Source organism: Cottoperca gobio, chromosome 16, assembly GCF_900634415.1.
Source record: "Cottoperca gobio chromosome 16, fCotGob3.1, whole genome shotgun sequence".
Taxonomy (NCBI): domain Eukaryota; kingdom Metazoa; phylum Chordata; class Actinopteri; order Perciformes; family Bovichtidae; genus Cottoperca; species Cottoperca gobio.
In genome coordinates, this window is record NC_041370.1 from 7419637 (window position 1) to 7442400 (window position 22764).

At 40.7% G+C, this 22764-nt stretch overlaps 1 protein-coding gene across 2 annotated transcripts; it reads right to left on the minus strand.

Annotated features, from left to right (window-relative positions):
* Nucleotides 1-2172: 2172 nt before the first annotated feature.
* On the minus strand, nt 2173-22310 carry paqr6 (progestin and adipoQ receptor family member VI). 2 transcript variants are annotated; one of them, XM_029452103.1, is made up of 8 exons: nt 22072-22310; nt 12626-12900; nt 11189-11316; nt 10359-10564; nt 8667-8793; nt 7502-7598; nt 7014-7158; nt 2173-5641 (listed from the first exon to the last, which is right to left on the minus strand). In XM_029452103.1, the coding sequence occupies exons 1-8, from the start codon at nt 22130-22132 to the stop codon at nt 5376-5378; spliced, it is 1305 nt and encodes a 434-aa protein (XP_029307963.1). In that variant the 5' UTR covers nt 22133-22310; the 3' UTR covers nt 2173-5375. The 2 variants fall into 2 exon arrangements, with proteins under 2 accessions (XP_029307963.1, XP_029307964.1); XM_029452104.1 differs by lacking the exon at nt 22072-22310 and adding an exon at nt 19593-19729.
* Between the last annotated feature and the right edge of the window lie 454 nt (nt 22311-22764).

The following is a 22764-nucleotide window of genomic DNA, read 5'->3' on the forward strand; positions in this document are numbered from 1 at the left end:
TATATTAGCATTGAAAGTGTGTGTTTACATTTCATTCTTGTCAGATTTACTGTAAAATATGAACAAAAATGCTTCCAAAGAACAACACCTGCGACACTCAGGAGGGGCTTTTGTACAAATTAAAGATGTTTAACATGGTACTCTAGCGACCTTCAAAATCAAAGCACTGCAGTGAAATTCAGTAAGGGGTCAAGATGGTGGGGAGGTGACACACTGAGATGGCTTTAGAGGCAACAGATGGATTAAAGGGAGTGAAACTCCAGGAGGACCGGGACAGATGGCGCTGAAACAGAGACTGTAGGTGGGGCCACCTCAGAGAAAACAAAATGTAAGTTTAAATTCAACCAAATGGGGCATTTAGAGGGTGAAACACTTAGTGTATACAAACCGTTGTGATGCCTTTAAGTGTAAATACTAAATGTACAGACTCTGTATTAATGTCTAAAAAATATATATCTTCATGTATTGTTACTCCAGCACTTTGTATATTGTTTGCCCTTAAAAATAAACAAACTTGATAAAAAAAATGGCTGCAGCTTGCGCAGAAACATCCCTCTGCATCACTCAATCCATCATTATCGTATGCTTCAGAGCGAACAATGATTCAGCCTGCCGTCTGTGCTCTAAAGTTAGACATCTTAACAAAGCCATTCAAAAGCCTTCTATTATTTTTGACGAACAAATCAGCAACCTGCGACGTCTCCGCGGGATCCTCAGCAGACAGTTATTGAAAAGGAATAATGAAGTTTCATATTGCCTTACCGCCGGGCCTCCAGCAAACAAACACCCTCCAAAACCAAACCCTTCTCCCCCCCCATCCTCCTCCTCCTCCTCACCACCACCACCACCCTCCCTCCATCACTCTGTATGCAGAGCATCTCCAGGGAGTGGTAATGGATTGTGAGTAATGCTATCATCCCTTTCTCCGTCTCTTTCTTTCTCTCTACCTCCTCTGGTGTTCCGGGGGGGATGAAAACACTTGGAGGACTCGTGTCTGGGTTATTGTTTCTTCTAGTGTCTACAAGCAGATTCTAGGCCAGATAGGATTAATACACTCTGTAGTGTTTGTCCCAGTTATCCTTAAGGGCTCCATTTGTGGTTGCAGAATGAACCTTTTTAATAAGCACTCGAGTCTCCAGCCTAGATATGGGATATGACTATAATAAGAGATGGAAGTGAGGCCATTTTCAAAATGGAACCTCTATTAGAGCTTTCCATTTTAATCTTCCACCACGTCGTATAATGCATGTACGCAGGATATCGATTTTTCTTTTCTCTTTTAAAATGCTAATTATTTCTTCTATGGTAATGTCAGTGCAGATTAATTTTGGTGTCCTGCTAATAATAAACCACTCCGTATGTCTTACTATCCATACTGTAAGGCAGTAAAGACTGTGATTCAGTAGGAAGAGAACTCCTGCACAAAAACATACTAATCTATACAACGTGAGAGATAAGAGGAGCCACAATTAAGTTGGAGGCTTCTGCTTTTGAATATGCACCGTGTGGATTCATTTAGTAAACTAAAGTGTCAAAATGTTTTAAATAATTTGCACGCAAAAAAACAATTTAAAAAGTAGTAATTTAGTCTACAAGGCTTCGTGCATCCTACAGGAATATGCGAGAAGCAAGAGATCATTTCACATTTGTAGAACTACATTAAGTTTTTCTGCAGTGATATCCTCGGTTTATGTTTTAACTCACGATATTAAACAGTCAGTTCAAGGCTACTTTATCAAAAGCATCTTCACCGGGAACAAGAAGAATCTCACACAATGTAAGAAACTTTATTTTCTTGGGAATAAAAACTGATCAGCAGAAAGAAGCGAAGAGCAGCTCAACCTAAAGGATTCAGTCTTATTGTAGAGTCCTGCCCTCTGCTGGTCACTCACTCACACACACACACACACACTCACACTCACACTGCTCAGACTGGCGTTAACACGAAGGATCTGCAATATCTGCCAATACAAATAATCTCTTTGTCCATTTTATGACCACATCTTTCATTTCATTACTCAAAGACAAGTTGTACATCTGTGTGCTATATGCATGTTTATAACAGTAGAGCTGCAGCTCTTTTTTGGACAATGGAATAATAAGTTTTAGTCATTTAATACACAACTGAATTAAATATCTGGAGACATCTTGAAATGATTCCAGTGACACTTATTACACTTATAAAAGGCTTAATTTATTACACAAATCTAGTAGAACAAAAGTAGCAAATTACAAATTTTACACAGCAAATAACAAATAAGTATTTATACATTTTAAGAGTAGTTTGTCTTTTTTCAAGAGACAAGGAACAAAACACATTAAAGAAATAGGCACCAATGACTCTCAAACCCCGTTTTGAGTTCTTGTATGAAATGTTTCATCGTGCACCCGTCTGTGTTCTCCATTTCACTTTTTCAAACATCCTTCAATACACTGTATTCTTTTTTTCTTTTAAGTAATCACAAAGAAAGCGCCCGGTTTTCCTGATAATTACGACCTGAATCTGTTTGTCCACTGAGGAGTGAACCATACATGACAAATGGCCTTCAACAAGTAACTGATCTGGTCTGGAGAAATTGTGGGTCTGGAATTGATCATTTGGTCAGAATAAAATGTGAAAATGTAATTCAGAAAAAGGTGACATCAGCATCGATGTATTTGATGTTGAAGCCTCGGCATCTCTGAGCTTCAGAACCGTCAAACTGCTGGAAAACAGTGCAGGCACCAAACGGCTGAGAATGAGTGAGATGAAAAAAACTAAACAACAACAACAGCAGCAGCTGAGAAAATAAATGAGTTCCAAACTAGTTTGGGTCGATAGCAAAGAAACGCCACAGAAGCCAGTAATGATGCAATTCCAAGAATCAACCGGGTCAAAGCGAAGAACGCTGTAAGATGATGACTGGAGAAAATAGATAAAATAAAATCGATCGACGCTCGGCATGGGTGGAGATAAAACAGAAAGAGTCGGTGGCATTGAGGGGAAAGTACTGCTCTGTTTTGTCTGCAACATAAAAGTCTGATGGGATATTTATACTCTGCACCCTAACCTGGAAAACATCTTAAACAACTCCCCTGCTCGAGTGCAAAAGTGTGTCTGCGTGTGTGTGTGTACATGTGCGTTTGTGATTCTACACATTAACTCTGCGTCCGACATTTCATCTCCAGCATCCAACATGGACCTGCAACACGCCTCAGTCCCATAATATCACATACGTTTTCCCCTCTTATTAAACTCTATAGACCAACACAGCTAAAAGACATTTGTAAGAGTGTGCGTTAGCCAAGTGCTTCCTGTGAATTGTGTGTACGTACAACTGGTGGAATTAAGTGTAAGTGTGTGCCATACATGCTTTAAAACTCGTTTTATACAAATGAGTTAGTCAGTCAAGTGTTTTTGATCTGTACCTACAGTGCGTTACAGCGGCAACATGGACTTTAAGTATCGTTCTCCCCGTCTGCCATTAAAACGACAATGCTTTGCCAGTCTCCGAAGCATAGGCTGTATATACAGTAGTGCTATGACGATATTATTAAATTAATTCTCTAATTTGTCCATCATAAAGTCCTATTTTCCTACTATGGTTTTATTTTTTCTTAAGTGAAAAATCTGAGATCATTTATAATTTACTTTATCATCCATTTTTTCTTCTCAATCAATTACTTTGTCCATTAAATATTTTTTCTCAAAACAAATATTCAATTTAAAAACGATACAAAAAAATATTCACATTGAAGCTGGAAGCAGCACGTCTGACGAAGCGATTGCATCTAATATCAAACAACTTCTGTCAATCAACTAATCGATAAATCAATTAATCATCTCAGATCTAACACATGTTATAGAAAACTCTTAAAATAAAGTGGACTAGAGTTGGAAACTTATTAAAATAATCTGCCTGCATTTTTTTTCCCCCCCACTCGTTTTATGGAAACAAAAGCTTCAATAGCCGTCACAACATATAGCGTGTGAATCTGTGGTACTCTAGATCTCCCCCAAAACGAAAAGACTTCATTCCCGCTTATGCACCTAAAACAACACGTATAATAAAATTCTATAAATATATAATTATTATTTCAGTGGCAAATGTATCGTCAGTCTCGTGGGTCAACAGGAGAACCACAGAACAGTGAGTGATACCGGTTTGTTAAACTGTATATGCGCTGCAACGCCGCAACACTCTCATGTTAACACGACCCCAAACTATCACTGAACATACTTTTTTTTCCCTTCCCCTCTCTCCATATATTTTTATTTATAAACCACAAGTGTTGGAAATTTAACTGGACAAATGCAAAAAAAAAGTGTATAAAGTTAAAAACAAAATCAACCACTGAATGTGCTTTTAGTACACGACAAATGTTCAGATGTCATGACACACACGCTGGAAGAACGAGAGGTGCCGTTTGCTCGCGACATAAAAATAGTTTGAGACCTTCAGGGGGCCACTATAGCGTTGCCGTGGAAACGTACTACTACTACTACTACTAAAATGGTACCCGTCTTTTAATCCCCGCCGCACTGTAAGATTTGTGAGAGTAGGTTTTAGGAGTTCATAATAAAAAAGGCAGGCAATCAGAAGAAGGAAAGAAGAAAGAAAGAACCACATGAATTCTTTCCCTTCCCTGCAGAGTGAAAGTGGATGTATAAGAGCCGGCGACACAATGCGCTTTGTATTACGTAGAGCTGAACGAGGGTCGTCTTTAGACCGCTTCATACAAAGAACCACACTAACCAAGTAATCCAGTTACTAAGAGCATTCTCAATAAATCCTTAATAATGTAAAAAAGGACATTCTGGCCTAGTACATGCAAAACAAATTCACTAATTGAGAATATGATCCCTGCAAACTGCGACATTAAATGTTTCCAGTTTGAGATTCAAAACTTGTACTTTAAGTGATCTACTGTAAACAGGGTAAATAAAGTGTGACTCTACGATAAAAAGGCACTTGTGTGTGTTGCGTCACATCAGCATGCGTCCTTCAACCCAGAGCCTTTTTAAAAATGCACATCGAGGAAGCTTAAAAATAAATTAAACAGACATTTTGTACACGGGAGACATGTCTTCTCACACGCGAGCTTAATGCAACATCAGAAAAAGGCTTCAATGAATGCGACTGGGTCTTCAGCTGCTGAGTAAACACATGAACAAATACTTCAGGTGTATAACTTTTACAGAGATACTTTAAGCACTGGACATGTTGCATCACAATCTTTATCTCGAGTGAACTATTGGTGTTAAACACGCACTACTGTGACTGTTAATCATCCCAAACACACACACACTGCTGAGACGGACAAACAGCCCAAACCTTTCCTTTGGAAAGTGATTTTAGACATTTTGTGGCTGTTGGTGGAAAATGCACCGCCGCTCACTTCTCCTTGCACTCGCACGTTGACGCGTGCGGCTGGTTGGAGCCGTGGCAGGGTTTCCACAGCAGCGGAGCGCTGAACATGCCGATGATGCCGAGGTTGAGGACGAGGCTGGCGACCAGAACCCCGATGGTCCCCAGGAAGGAGGGCATCGCCCCGTGGTCCAGGAGCCACGTCCGCCGTGACGTCATGTCTGCCATCACGCCCTCCATCTGGAAGTGGGTCCCCACCACGGCGCTGATGTGGAAGAGCTGGTGGCTGTGGCCTGTGTGAGGAGGGAAGACAAGATTCAGCGTAGGAAACCACGAGCTAAGGATAGAAAATTGCTTCTTCTTTTTTTATGTGCATGGCTGAATGTTTCACCTCATGTGCAAACAACTGAAAATTAAATCAGCAACAATCGTTTAAATATTTATCATGAAAAAAAAACAAACACCAAATGTTCTCCGGTCCCAGTTTAACTATTTTGATCATCATTTTTGTTATTTCAAGCATAAATGCCAAATATTACCAGTCTCCACTCCAAATGTGAAGATTTCCTCCTTCGTCATTTATAATAATAAACTAAATCATTCAGTATGAGATTATTAGGAGTTTAAAACTTTAAAATATCTCTTACAGATCAAACTATTAACAATTCAATATTCTGATGAATATTATAATTTGATTAATGATTCATTCATGTGTTGATTTAATTATTCATGGGTGGTTTTGTTAATCAATGCAGTATTTTGAAGAGCAACTTGTCATTGAGGTTCACAAACACAGACTGATACGTATATACTAATAGCACAGGGACAAAACTGAAGGGGCTGAAGCGGAGACTCTAAAATGTATTCCAACTAAGTTGATAATAATTCTGTTCGAGGACTAATCTAAACTATTTCTAACAGCGTTACCAAACCATCTCTTATTTTTGCACAATCAGTAACAAACACAGCACGTCTCCCTTTGCACAGGGAGGGGTGAGAACCACAGGTGCTGAGATTATTAGACAAAAAAAAACACACCCTGTTTGAAACCTCACCAGGACAAACAGCGGTCCACTGAGCAAAGAAACAGGCAGAAAAGTTTGTTTGGCGCACACACACACACACACACACACACACACACACACACACACACACACACACACACACACACACACACACACACACACACACACACACACACACACACACACACACACACACACACACACACACACACACACACACACACACACACACACACACACACACACACTTTTGTGTCCAGCAGTCAGCGGAGAAAAAACATTGAAGAACAGGAAAAGGCAACGGCAAATATAAAAGTTACAGCCCCGTGTGGAGGATAAAACCACCGGTAGCATTGTTTCCCTTCATGTGCCCGCTCTCTTTCACACTTCTAAAGCATAAAGTCGACAGACAGATAGATAGATAGATAGATAGATATATATATATATAGATAAAAGATTTATTTGTATAGCACCTTTCATACAAGAATTGCAGCCCAAAGTGCTTCACAGCAAAAACATAACAATCAGTACAAGATATGAGTAAAGTGTCCTCTATAATCCCGCTGTAGCAACTTTCATTGATAAGGGCGTCAATATTTGAAGTACTTATCAGTGTCTGTTACAGCCCAGAGCAACATACCAAAGTAGTCGAAGCGTCCTGGAGCCAACCTCTCAGGGAGGTGGGCGGTAAACAGGAAGCAGGTGAGGAAGGCAAAGAGGAGGTGGTAACAGTGACTGGACAAGGCGTCGCTGTGGCTGCAGTTTCCCCCGCAGCAGAGAAGAATCTACACGCAGAGAAACAAACAACACATTTTAAAATTAAACATATTCAGAAAGAAAACCACAGATGCATCTTTTAAAAAGAAACAAAGATGAAATGCTGGTTGTCACTGATTGTTGTCACTGATTGTTTCCGACAGTGATTTGGGGGAATAATTGATGGCAGTGACACATTTGGATCAGATTGAGAAAGGAAATAAGGATCTGGGTTAGTGACACAAAGTACTAAAGCCCGGCGCTAATCCGCTCAGAACACTTGCATAATGACACAAAACACATTCAAGTGTGCACGGCACTATATCCACATATGTGAGTGAAAGCGGACCCGAGGACGGTGCCGATACTCACCCTGTAAAACAGAGGGACAGTGTCAAATATAAAAGGGAGGACGAACGCTCCCGTCCTCAGAACTTTACTTCTCTGTGGGAACTGCAGCTCCAGGAACCTGTGGGGACAGACGGAGGGGCAGGCAACCGTTTTTATCTATACAAATCAAACTAGGACACACAAACAATGTATGAATACAATTAGAAAAGGTGCAGCTTTCCAACCTAAAGCCATCGTTCGCAATCGATAACTTTACTTTGTCTTCTCACTAGAGAAAAAGCCTTTAGGTCATTTACAATCTGTGTCAGTGTCACAGTGTGTCCACCAGAGGGCACCAACAAGTTCATTTTTTTACTCGGTATGTATTGCAGGTACCATTAAAGAATTATATATACACACACACACACATATTGTAAACTCCCAAACATCAACACACCTTGATATCAATCAGCTGTAAAAACAAATTGGTCGATCAATACTTCTCACAGGTTAGTTCATCCGTCTATAACCTGCATGAATATCTAAAATCGTAATACTTTTATTCATACTAGCCTTTGGCCTTAAGTGCTGGACGTTGCAGTATTTTTAGAGCTGCACACAAGCAAAACCAGTGTTTGCCTTGATCCTAATGAAAGGCATACAGTCATCCACTCCTCACCATCACACAACAGTGCAGAGTACAACACAGCATTTATCAATTTCACATTAATTTGATACTTCAAATATAATAACGTCATCGACGGGAATATTTCCAGTGGGTCACCGTGTGTTTAAGAGCTGCCGAGTGTAAAATAGGTTAATTTGTCTGGGTTCCAGTGGAGTTTAAATGTCACATGACTGTATAAAGACCGTTCCAGTGGAGTTTCGACCCTGGCAACACAAGTCTGAGAGAAAACGCTGAAACCTTCCAGGCATAAAAAGAGGTCACATGTATTTAAAATCAGAACGCTGTATTCTGCATTCAAGACAAAAGTATTTATCCTGACATCGATTTTCCAATCGTTCGACCGTCTAGGCCTAATGTTAAAGAAATAATTCACGTTCAACTTCCTCGAGAACATTTTTACTTGATTTTTTTTTTTTTTTTTTTTTTTAAAAGCAAGATTCCCAAAAATGCAGAATCTGGATATTAAAAAATGTTTTTCACATTCTTGGCCGGAGGCAGAGGTACATGGCAGCCTCTTACCTGGAATAGCAGGACAGACTGGTGCAGAACAGTGTGTTTCCAATGGCAATGGGGGCAAAGTGTTGATGGAGCCAGCTGTTCACCCAGCAGTCTGGCATGACGTAGTATCCGTAACTTATGGCACAACCTGAACACAAACACAGGAAACACTTATTACATTCATTCATTTGACCCAAGAGGTTTTTGTATAAACTTTTAGCTTCTTACCTCTCCTGCACAATCTTAAACTTTAAATGCGTGTGCATCTTACTTGGTAAAAATGTGTTTGTATTTCTGTACATATCTTATATCTTTAATAATGATTGGATTTTTGTACAACAGGTGTTTTAACAGATTCAAAAATACATAAAACCAGGATGGTCTCTTGAAATCTAAATCTGTCTTTCCAGGAGTCTTTCTTAGAAAGGCAGCACACTTATGTTACACAAACCAACACACAGAAACATTCACCGACAAAAGGAAGAGTGAGGATAGGGAGGGGAAGAAAAGCCAGGATGCACCACATATCTCCACATTGTGCCACTCCGACATTTTTGCTATTAAAATCCTTTAACATTGACTTGTGTCTGCGATTTTGCAGTTTGTTATTAATACCAAGGAAGGATCTGCTCACCTGAAAGCTTTTCATTGCACTGAAACAATTTGAAGACTATCAAAAATAAGCATGAGATGTCAAGATGTCACCTTCCTCCCTAGAGAGCATCTGCCGTACTGTGTGTGCAGCCTTTTGATTGTAATATTTGTCCCGCAGTAAGAAAACCCTTTCTGCAGACTTTTGAACATTTTAAACTGGGCAAACCTTGGCACTAAGAGGCTTTGTGATAGATTAAGGATCAGTAAGGGACCGCAGCACTAGTGAAGGGAACTGAAGAGGACCCTCAGTTAATGTTTGACTGCTGCAGGGATCTTACATGCTGCAGGGATCCTAAACTGTCTACCTTCATAAAAGGAATGCACACACTGAACATATACATTGACGATAAATAAAGTAGACTTAGCTTAAAAACACACAATGTTTTTGTTTATTTTAAGGAGGCCGAGGGCGGACAAAACATATCCGTTTTACGAGTACATACTCGCCTGCAAATAGGCCGACGGGCGGGACAACAGAAAACATTTTCAAAGAAAGGACCACTTGTGCACCAAGCTTTGAATTTCTACAGGACAGATGCTGTGTTTACTATTTGTTGAACTTCCTCGGTTAAGGCTAATACATTATACAAGGTGACAGGGAAATATTATGCATAGGAGAAATGAAAGCACACGCTGCCCGGGGTGCAGATAAGCCATGAAACAACTCATTTCTCAGGCAGGATGCAGAAAGGAGATAAATGATATGTGGTTTGAGATGATATGGAAATCAGACACACCCTGCTCCCTTCCAGCTGACAAAGCTAGTTAAAAAAAGGCAGACAGAAACAGTGCTCTGAATGTTCTGCTATGTCATTTGCCAGGTAAATACTAGATTACAGTTCCCTTAAAAAGAAGTCGCATCAGAATTCTTGGAAATGAATGATTTCCAGAAACACAATGATAAGCCAGCTTTCATGTAGACGTGCTGGTCTTAAATAGTAATTATAGGAAGGTTCATAAGATGTTTGCGGCTCAATCAACAACAGTTGAGCTCAATCACGTCAGAGTTCTGCAGAGAAACAAAAGATATCTGCACTAATAGTACTTTTAGGATCTTACCCAGACTGTAGAGGCTGAGCGCTCCGTAGTCAAAGAAGTAGCAGATGTGGCGGGACTCTGGGGACATGGTGCTGAAGGTGTGTGCACAGCTGGAGGTGAAGGGGTAAATGCAGACGAGCAGCATGTACACCAGCAGGGGCCAGGTGTAGCTGTCGGTCAGGAAGTTCATAGTGGAGCAGAGGACACAGAAACGCCAAAGGAAGTACCTGCAAAACACCATTTTGTCTCATTTCAGCACATTGACAACAATCAACTCAAAACTGCTTCTGTCCAACTCTGTCCCACACGTTTCAAGGCTGTTGTGCTTGGACTTATCCGCCATCATGGTCTCAAGTCTCCCGTTTGTTTGGATTCAGGCTTATCATATTTAGGGGGGGGGGGGGATCTCGCTCCCACTTTTCCCACCTTCCTGAAAAGATCTCGACGGTACATTTTCGCCACCTGTTGATTTCCCCTGCAGCTCTACGAAGGATTTGAGGAAGTGCATCACAGATACTGAACACAATTCCACATATTTCTACTGATCCTTACAAACGCTGTCGTGTTTTGCAGCTGGAAAGTTAACATTATAGTCTTGAATACAACTAGATTAGCTCTGGTCTCAGATCATTCCATGTCTTTTGTTTGTTGCGGTTGTATGTGCATATATGACTCTTCAGGATTTTAGACTTAAATGAAAGAACATGCTAATTAAATAAATATGATATTTGGGTAGTTGCACACAAACATAATTGTTGATCTTATGGTCAGTTTTATATTAGAGGTTTTGGTGCACCGAACAAAATAGACACTTTAAATGTAAATACTGATTTCCATTGAGTTGCACTCACCATGTTGGCAGGAAGTGGGTCCAGATGTTGATGGTCTCGTTGTTCATCTGGAAGCTGCTGAGGACGCAGTCCAGCGCAGAGCTCCGAGGGTGACGGTATCCAGAGATGATGCTATCCTCCCTGAACACCTGAGGACCACACACACACACACACACACACACACACACACACACACACACACACACACACACACACACACACACACACACACACACACACACACACACACACACACACACACACACACACACACACACACACACACACACACACACACACACACACACACACACACACACACACACACACACACACACACACACACACACACACACACACACACACACACACCAGGTGAGCAAGTACACTGCACTAAAGCCTGCCGATCCATGTTGACAGGATGCACCTCTCACTGTTACTGCAGGTTGTTCCTGTCAAAAACAAACTTTCTGTGCTGATAGTGGAGGATTCTGTGCAGTGGTTTCCAGCCTGTTGGAGGATATCAACGTGCCAATTAAAAACAAAGTCTAATTTTCTTTTTTAAAGCTTCGTGTGAATGAGAACATTAAGATGAGATCTACTTCAACAAACACTGCGTCACATTTCCACAGGTAAGAATCCTTCTAAAAATAATCTGTGTTCCTTTCTTTACCGACCGATACATCAAATATGTTATTCAACCCATCTTGACTCTACATAAGACTTCACATTTGCTGTTAGCGATGGTGCAGTTGGTCTCTCCAGGCAAAAGTCCCTCTGGCACATGGGGACTGATGCGTTTTACACAGCAACAGCAGTTTGTTTGGGATTAACAGACGGCATCAGAAGAAAAAGAAAATGTATCTACAGAAACTCAAATATTTAAACTCCACAATCACAAAATCAAGGACACGCATTTAAGCCCTCGATACTAAAACTTTTACTTGGGAATTGTGATGCAACACCACGACAACAATGACTGCTTGTCAGATAAGATGCAGCCGCGTGGACGTCTGCCAACACAGATGCTTGAACGGCAGGACGCTGCCTCCTGTTGAAGGTCTCTCCGCCACAAGCAGCTACTGAGGCGTGGATGTTTAATCGCATGTATATACATTTGGGTTGGGCTTTCAGGAACAGGACATTGTTTGTTTACAGTATATAAATAGTGTGGAGGTAAGCAGGTTGAGTGTGATGGCGCTGCAGTGGAAGAACGCTGCGATCATTGCGCTTGCTTCGTGTCACCAACAAAATTTGGGATGTGCCGGTGTTCAGTTTTTATCATTCTGAAGTAGGGATTGTGGTGCTGCAGAGAAGTAACAGCCTACAAATCATGCCCCCGAGGTGGTGACAGGTAGGGTCCTTCCTAAACTACGAATCACCACAGGACAGTTACAGAAGGATACAACGGTTACCTGGCACTGTTAGTACATTGTAAAGGCCTTCTTCATTCCTTACCTTGGGGATCTGATGGATGTTAAAAAGCTGGGGAAGCTTGATGCTGAGCATCTCTGTGGGCAGTCTGATGGCCCCCCTGCCTCTCTGACAAACCTCCCTGAGCCTGGCGTGTCCCCCACGACAGAGGACAACCCAGACAGGGTAGTCAATTACCGGGGTCCGGGCCCCTTGTCCTGGACTGTCAGGCTCCCATCGCAAGCAGCGTCCCCAGCCCTGGATCCACCCGCCTCCGACACCACCACCACCGACCCCGATCCCCCGCCACACTGGAAACACTGCAGAGACAGACAACAAGCACAGACACAATTAGAATGAAAAAATATTATTCTCCATTTCTCCACACCGGCTCAAATTCATGTTCAGACACCGGCCTACGTCAGAGATCTTCTGCAGCCCTTCGTCACCAGCTGGTCTCTGAGGTTTGTTGGCCGTCCCTCCAGAGCAGTGGCTGTGTGTCACTTCCTTGTTGTCTGTCATTTTGATGACAATAAAAGACACTCATTCAAAAAAAGGGTGGAGGCTGTTATTTCAAGAAAGTCTGTCAAATTCAGCTAATATTTCCTCGCGGTTCGCGGCTCTGTGTGTGCGCTATAAAGAAATGTGGTGTCCATACACAGCCCTGACTCTGTAAATAGGAAAGGGCTGTACTGAATGTCACTACATTTTAAGCTTCTATTGAAGTTTCTGAATGAAAGTTTTGAATGTCTGTTAATAGTCCTATAGTGCGTGTGTGCCTCCTTTTGTGTGCAGCGAGCGGTCGTGAGATCAAAATATTTTTGCCTGCAGTTTTTGAAAGTCTAAATGCCAACAAAAAGTAGAACATTTTGTTTTTATCCATCTTTTTTTAATAAAATGTGACTTCTGTATTGAGGATTGAGACAACATAGACAAAAACTGAGCGACGTGACTGCGCTGTGTGTGTTTTTGAATAATAGACAGAAAAGATGAACATAAGACACCGACCTCGGGGTCACTTTCCATGTTAACACACACAAAGCAGGTTAATGCCCGCCCACCAACTGTGTCAATCTTTCAAAAATGACAGATTGGCCTTCAACTGTGGAAGTGGTGTAAAAAGTATTAACCTTCAAGAGTACGTAATAATCAAGTGTCCTGCATTCAAAATCCTTAAGTGCACACCTACACTAACACAGCTGCTATATACTGGATTTCTGAGCATTGTGTTTAAGGTTCATCTTTGCAATGATAGTCACGGTGCAGATGTTATATTAGCATTAAAGTTTATATGACAGAGTCCTCGAGTGTGGCGTCTTTGTTGGCTGGAGTCGACACCGAGAACAATCTCTTATTGTGGCTGCTCTTCAGACATACCCAGACATCCATCTGAAGAATGCCTGACATTGTCACATAGCAGTGGCCTGTGACTGAAGGCATGTAATAACGAGAGCCAATATCACTGGTGCATTCCCCTCCAGTCTTTGACATTCTGACATAGCTGTATTGTAACAGAAACGTGGCTAAGTAAACACAACATTTCTCCTTTAATAAACAGCATATTAGGCTGTTTAGTGGACATGACTGGAAGAGTAATGCCCGACTTAAGGAGACATAAATAGTCACTTTCACCTTCTTAAAATGAACCAAATAAAATGTGTCAAACCTGAAAACCAGAGCTAAATCACACTTTAACCCTTGCAGTGTTATTGACCTGCCTGTCTCAGAGTTTTGTCATTTTCTTCCAGGGCTGACAGAAGTCTCTCCCGTCATTACAGCTCACACATCGAGGCGCTCCTCTCCTGCAGCGTGGAAGCAACAAGAGGCCACCGCTGCTTACTACAACACAGCTGCAGGCCCCATCCTGTTAGCTGTGACAAAGTGAGCTTTGTGGAGGCTAAAGCGCCGAGAGTACAGGGGCCAAAGGATGACTGTTACACGCTGCACTGGATGGAAATGAGGCTGCTCACACACTCTCTCTCTCTCTCTCACACACACACACACACACACACACACACACACACACACACTCACACTATCCTGCCATGGTGAACATGCACAAAAATACTGCGAGTACTGACATGCACGCACACTGGTACAAATCCTGCATTCATTACAGCCTGGATAAAATTTGAGTAGCACACAACAAAACACACAAGACCATGGCTTGTGTGGATGACAATAGGTACGAAAAGCCACTGAGTTCACTGCAGTGTGGAGGGAAAAAAAGCTCATTTGAATTCAGATCGTCAGCATTGAGTCGTGCCAATGATTTGAATAGCGGCTTTAAGATCTGGATGTTTTTTTTGCCAACTGTATGACGGATTTGAATGGTGACATCTATGCATACAAATCTATGCTCTATAGATTATAACTGGTGGTGAGAGATGCAAGATTAACTTTACGAAGAAGAATGCAGCCTTTAAAAAACAAAAAGGAGCCAAAACAACAAGAATAAAATTAATTTGACAGTTGACATGATGTTTGTGGACATGAAACAGAAAAGTCTCGAGGACATGGACTCTGCTCTGCTTTGACATTACGAGACACTTGTGCACGGTCGCTCCTCAGATCTTGGCGACCCAGGAAGTATGTCAGCATGTCCTGACACGCTGTCCAACAAGTGTGAAAGTCTTGTGACAATGTTGTGTACAACACAATCCTCATTCCCATGCACAAACATACACGTAAAGCAGGTCTGTGAGGATGAAAGCCCAACTTCAAACACAAGATGTAAGGCAAAAAACAGCGTTTAATGAGAGTTTAAAGCTCCGGGACCTGAGCAGAAACTTCAGCACAACATGCTGAGCGTTCAATAAACAACAACAATTGATGAGAGTGCCGTTTCTTTGATAGTTTTTCTTTTTGTTTACAGCCATGAACCAGAGCATGCCATCAAATGAGCGGATAAATATTCCGGTCTAACAACTTAACTTGAATCAAGACGCAACCTGCCACGATCACAAGACGAAACACGGTGCGGGAAGTAATTAACACCTCCGACTTCTGAAAATCAGTTCCCTAGAAATGACATAACGCAAGACGTTACAGACAGTGTTGATGTTAAGCATCATACAAGCATTGATGGACCAAAAACATACTCCCTTTCTGAGGTCATCCTGCTCACTTGGTGGAATAACTGAGTCAGCAAGAAAGGTCAACTTCACATGATATAAAACACATGGATTTGTGCTGAGTTAGACAACACACACATTTAGTCTGCCTGGTACAGACCTGTGAGACAGGGTTAAAAATTTAATGTTTAAAATTGGCTTTTCCCTTTGAAGAGCCTCACTAAAACTTGGCCAGTACAAGGGCTTCTTGATTAAGTGGTTTATTAAATCCTGCGTGCATCCTCTCGCAAACTATAAACATCCAAATTTAGAAGTTGACGGTCGTTTCCTGAAAATTTGGAGAAAAGATATGTGGCGCCTCCTGTCCAGTAAGTCATGTCGAAGTAAAACTAAAAGCAAATAAGGTGTTTTGAGAGAGTCGTGTTTGTTGATATGATTTAACAACAGTTTTAGTAAAGCATTCCTTTTTATTTATTATTTAAAACAGCCAAACCACAGTGTGTTTTCATTACGCACGATTTCAGCTCTGTTGACATCAGACATACATGGTTGGCTCTTTAAAATTTACTCTGACCTCTACTCTCCGTGAGATAAGAAGCCAAAAACAGAAATTGTGCATCCCCTGAGCACACTCTACTTCACACTTTTAGTTTTGACTCACTATGACGCAGTCAAAAAGTATGAAGTAATGGTGATATCTTTTCCATGTCAGCGCCACATTATTGGATCGGTAAGGATACAATGACTATGAAAGGTGTAGGTAGGTGTATAGATCCGCATCAGATGAAGCGTGTGAACTCAGTTCTCCTCTAACTCTCAGCAATAACGTCAAAATGTCAAACTATTTATTTTAAGCTGAAAGTCAGCACTTCAACTTCAGTTGTTTTATTTTAAAATCATACGTACTAGGATGAAAAAGCATCATCGTCTTAAAAGAGTACTCCACTGACTTTGCACTCATAACATTGTTGATGGACAGTCTTAAAGATAAGGATCAAAATTGATGATCGAGAATCAGATATAAATATTTTAATCCATGCATACTTATTCCTTGTCAAAAACCTGCCGCCTACATTACCCACAATACACTCAGGCGTGTTACGCTAGTAGTGGCTGAAGTAGCCTCGAGGTGCTAGCCTGCAGCAGAGATGAGGAGCAGCGGGCTACATTATTCTGGTAAACTCAACTTTAAAACTCCAAACCAGCAAGATTGTTTTCATTTTTAAACTTGAGGCGATTTATGAGACTTCACACTCGCATCAGTACTCTCCAAGATCTGTCCACATGTAATACTTTCGACTGAGATGTAGTAACATGTGACCCAGTTAGTTTTCAGTGTGTGTGTGTGTAAAGTGCCACTGATCTGTTAAAAGGGTGTTTACTCAGCAAACATGGAGGAACACAAGTTTAATGATATGCAAGATATTATCTCCAACTTCTAATGAGCAAACAGTGACCATGAAACAATCTGCATTCACCTCCAGGCTGCCGTTACCTGCAAGTCCTGTCTGAACTGACCCCAACAACAGTCCCTTCCTTTTTTTTTTTTGTTCTTCTCCTGACAACCGAAATTCTTTCCCACTCACTCGTGATGTCGTCACGTGACCTTTCTCAATGGACGTCTTTATTGGCCAGAGGCTGACAATAAGAAGGCTATGCAAGACAGCATGTTGCCCACACAGATACACGCATGAGCCTTCTACTACATGTTCTCATTCTGCAGCTCAAGCTATAGAACATTCCTCTGTCCCGCTGAAACACACTCGGCTCTATATAAAAAATAAAATGGATAATTGAGCGTTCACCGATGTTTAATGCACCATTTCTTAAATGAACTGTACTTTTACATTTTTGTGAATTCTAGAGTATTTGTGTGAAATGTTGTTTTAGTTATTCATTAGGATCAACGTCCATCTGCTTAATCTGGGATTCAATACAGTAATATTCCCAGAATCCTTTGCAGCAACTACCCACACAGCATGCCTAAACATGCTACGTCCACACCCGTTTGTTTTTCATACGAGTGAAGAGCGGACTAAGAACAATGCAATTAAGAGAGACAGGTTTTTAGGTGTGGGTGTATGCATGTATGCATGTATGCGTGTGTCTGTTAAAACCAGTGAAATTGTCATTCTTCCTTAAAATAAATCAAACAATTAATTGATTATTACATGTTCAATCGACCAATCATTTCAGCTCTAGTGAATCTGCTGCTCTACATCAGTGAAAACTGAAGATCTTCAGGTTTTAGACAAACAAAAGAAGCTATTTGAAGAAGTCATCTTGGGAATTCACAATTTGTGGACATTTTATAGACTAAATGATTAATCACTTGTAAGAAAAACTATCCTTATCTTAAATTTCTCCTCCTGCAGCACAAAGGACTTCTTTCCTCTGACAAAGTGTTTGAGGTTTTCGTTAGTATTTGACACTTCATATGGTAACCACACATGCAGGAACATATGCTAAACCTTATAATGAGATGTGTTTATTAACTTCCCTTTTTATAACTTCCCTTCCCTTTAAGCCTGAAGTCATGCTGGAATGGGGGAAAAAAAAAAAAGGTGTGCCTCCTTGGTCACCCTCTGGAAAGGGTCTACATTTCACATGACAAGAACAGAGTGCTCAACGTTATGCAACACTATGTTCTTACAGATCACATTGGATAACTGCAGGAACAAAGAGGTAACAGTCACTTTCTCTGCACCAACAAAACAGTTAACTTCTATGAAAGTATCTTTTCTTTTCTATTTTACACTATACGGTACTATACTTATACAAGCTTTAGATTAATCTAAAACTTGTATAAGTATAATGTCAGCATGTGCCTTAGCCTTGCATAGGACTGTTTTTGGCAGTGAAAATAGAGGGACACACACATTGTCAAAACAGAAACCGGATTCAAGTAATTGCTAGTCAAATATGAGGTCGCAAATTTAAGAATGAGACAAAGGACTCAACTGTCTGGGTGTGTTGTTGTGGCGACATGTGCACATGTTGTTAGCCCTCACCCCGCCTTGTTGCTCTGCTACAGTACCTGCACCTGACCAGTGTATACATGTTCATCCACAAGAATATCCTGTTTCCCTCTCCTGCCATAAACTCAAGTTTATACTTATTTCAAAATCATCTGCCGTGAAAGAAAAACAAACAATTAAATAGATTTAGCTTCAGATTCAGATGTGCCTGCAACTGATTATTTTCATTAGTGTGAACTTTCTCAATTAAAGAGTTAATCTATAAAATGTCAGAAAACCGCAAAAAATGTTGATCCAATTTACTCAAAGATATTGAGTTTAAACTATACAATCAGAAAAGCTGCAAATCTTCAAACATTTGCAAAATTGGAGAAGCTAGACGTAGGGATGTTTGGACATTTATGCAGGAAAAATTACTTTGCATTAATTTATTGATCTTCAAAACGGTATTTCGTTTTGATTGATAATAAAAAAAATAAGGATGCAACTCTGGAAGGTGAAAAACGTGCAAGTAAATTGTGTAAAACTAAAAAACACATTTCTTTACTTGTGCCCTGTGAGATGGGAAAGAGGAGTTTAAATTCATGTGGCAGCAGTTTATAATAGCCTATTGGAAAATCCAAAACATCTCCAAAGTTGGGGGGGAAACTATAAGAGGATACATCCTGGACACTTCTCCAGAGCAAACATTTAGGGAAAACCAGTCACATGGAGAGCCAACTCTCAGAATGAGTAGTCTCAACCCGTAGCCCCCCCATGTGCTTTTTATTTCCTCTCCCTTCTTACTCATTAAACACGACTTTTCAGGAATTTCTTGAAAACACAAGTTTGGTGATGTAATAGCATCTCAAAAAAGACACATAGCTTCGACTGAAAGCAGCGAAACTAGTCCTCAACGATGAACAGCGATGAAAAACATTATATTGTCGTAAAAGCACACAAATACTTGTTTCGACTTACCGCGCCCCTCGGGCATGCGGAGGTTAAATAATGCCTCCCCGTCTGTCTGTGGGTATAAAAATGGTCAAAGTTTCTCGCGTGTGTGGGAACCTTGGCTGCTCTCTGCTCCCTCGGTTTGGTAACAGTGTTAGGTATACACAGAATCTTTTACTCCTCTTGTCCCGCGCGAGCCAATAAGAAGCGCCGCTCGGTGCTCACGTGGATTACCGGAGTAACAACAACGCGAGCCATGTGTGTCCAAGTCTGTGCGCGCGACAAGACAAGGAGTGATACATACTGAAATATGTAAAACATTTAATTTGATGAAACCGAGCAAATTGATTTTAATACGGATTTTTTTTTTGTAGTTGTTATCACTATAATTGATTTTACATAACAATATGAGCTGTCTTTGCACATTTTAAGGTATTTTATTATTTATTATTTATTACAGCTAAAGGCCAGCAGGGTAGAAATACAAGTAAAAGTCCTGCATGTAAAGATTTTACTTGAGTAAAAGTACAAAAGTATCAGAATAATATATATTATATGCAGTGCAGCTTTGAATATTACCATTGTATGCCATTAATACTTCTAATCTAATTCAGAGGGAAATATTGTACTTGTAACTCCATTTATTTGATACCCTTAGTTACTTTGCCGATTTAAAAATCTATAAATCAACTAATAAATTATGATGTATTATTGTCGATAAACAACACAGCAGTAGTCTATAAAAAATACTCCTTTACCAACTGCAACATTAAAATTATGTACACATTAATGCATCAATAATTATACTTCAGTGGGCCATAATCAGTATTTTTACTTTTTGTACCTAAAGTCACAAATTCAAAATTTGATTAAAAGTACCAAAGTATTAGCATCAAAAATACAAAATATAATCATTAAACTGCCCTCGCCGTTGAGATATTTCAGTGTGGATTAAAGTGAACCGGCCAACAAACCAACATTTCCATCCCTAGAGCCATGCATGCAGCTAACATGGTTAAAAAACATACTGTGAAGACCTAACCAGTGAAGTCAGTCACCCACATTAGTTAAATATAGGAAGTTACTCCACATGTCTTAGCAAAACTGATTAAGCCTCTTGGATGACCTCAATGCCTTAATGTCCTCAAGGTTTCATAACTCCAGTTGCCTTTGACTTATTTCAACATGGCTTTGATGAATGAGAGGCTTCATGTGAGCCTGATGGGGATAACCGTTTGTCCAAAGGACATCCTGCTTTATTCTGCATCGGACAAACATCCAGTATGTCAACACCACTTTCTATCCCATCATATGTCTGCGAAGGATTAATAATATTTAGCAATTACCAGTAATGGAAGAATACTTCACTTAATTAAAAGTAATAATATTACACTTTAGAAACAAGAACAACAGACAAACACAACAAGTTAAAAGTGAAGTATTATCAGCAAAATGTAGATAAAGTACAGTAAAATGACTTATTGTCAAGAATGTCCCCTTAGACTGGCATTTTAATGTTATTGTTGGTCAATGTGGAGCTAACTAACTGCACTATAAACCACCAGGTAGTTCATTTTATAGTAATGAATCAGTCTATAATCCAATCAAATTAACCTATGGTTAAAAAAGAAAGAAAAAGAAAAGGAATTTCCCGTCTAAAATGTGATGGAGAAGTAGTAAAGTAGCAGAAAATGGAAATACTCGAATAAAGTATATCAACTGTAGCACAGCACATGAGAGGTTCAATACCCAATCATATCAGCATGTTTATTATTTTTGAAGGAAGACAACATTTCCTCAAGTGTCTCGGAAGTACTATTTGGCAAAGATGCATTCGGTTCCCAATAAATGGGAGTGACTTACGAGTAAAGAACCCTCCAGAGCCTCTTAACGAGAGGAAAGGGAGTGCATTTACTGAAACAATAGTTTTTAACAAGAGTAACACTCAGTCACGGTCAGTGAAAGGATGGAAAACTTCAGCCAACTATCGCAGATTACAGCAGCACACACAGAAAACCAGGTCTGACCTTTCAGTTTTAAGTGTCCGATGATATCATTGTAGTTTCAGATGAAAGAATTGCGCCGGCTGCAGAAGGGCAAAAAGGTGCATATATTTATGGGTATATAAAAAATTATAAAACCATAATTGCTCCAGAGTCCGGCCCTAGCTGTCCCTATTGCACCAAACAGTCCCCCCCTCTCTTCCTCTGCACATTCCTGCAGTAACCGAATAAAAACACTACTGCATCCCCCAATGTTGAAATCCCACCCTCAGGGCAGAGACTTTTTTCCATTGGATGTGGCAAAGAAAACTCGCTTAGTTTTTCACTGTCAGGAGACAAGTCAGAGAGGACAAGAGCTGCCTGCACTAACAGCAAACATGGATGGCATTGAACTCTGAATGAAATGACCACTTCTTAAGAGATTTTATTCGAAAAAATGATTATTAAGGTGCACGTGTGAAGCCCAAACATGGTCAAAGGACAAATACTGAAAAGTTACTTACACATAAACTCTAGGCAGGCGAGGCATTTCCCCACTGCGAGCACAGACCCCTTCATGGACATTCTTCAAACAGGCGCTTTTAACTAAAGTAATAAATCTAACTAATGGGTTTTTTGTATGTTTAAACTTCTCATCTTGTCCCAGCAGCCCAATCCGTGCACTCTGAAGTCCCTGCAGCCGCACAGCTTCATGGGCTCACAAAAAGAGGATTTCCTTTGGGTCAGTGAGGTTTCCCAACCCCCCAAACCCAGAAAAAAAAAGGGGGGCCAGTACCGGTGCCAGCCGTCTTCTGTTGGAGTGGACTGACCATGCTGCGAGGGGATTGGTTATTTATTCTGCGTGCTCGGTCAGTGGTGGGCATGGGGCCCGGGACAGAGAGGAACACAAGAGTTGGAAGAAAAAAAACAAAAAGAATGGCACATGGAGACCTAGTTTGGGAGAAGTCCGTAGAGACACTGCACATGGAGGTTTCAGGTCTCATTATAAACCCCTGTGCTGTGTTTTGGCGCCTGAGAAGACTTACTGGATTGTATTTCATGTCCCACCGGTACATGAACTACCAAGCCTTCACCAACACAGCCCCATGCGTTGTTTTTAATCTCCCTTCAGAGCCGCAGAAGAAATGACACGACTGTTTTCAGAGGCTGAGTAGTACTAGTGATGAATCTCAGCTGCACGTCTGGTGCAGGGCTCG

Bases quoted from the DNA above. Each gene is read 5' to 3' on its own strand.
- paqr6 (XM_029452103.1), bottom strand. From the start codon at position 22,132: ATGTCCATGAAGGGGTCTGTGCTCGCAGTGGGGAAATGCCTCGCCTGC. The intron at 7,599-8,666 runs GTAAGAGGCTGC...CTGTCCCCACAG, and splicing joins AGTCTGTCCTGCTATTCCAG to GTTCCTGGAGCTGCAGTTCC. The intron at 7,159-7,501 runs GTGAGTATCGGC...CTCTGCGTGTAG, and splicing joins CTGTCCCTCTGTTTTACAGG to ATTCTTCTCTGCTGCGGGGG.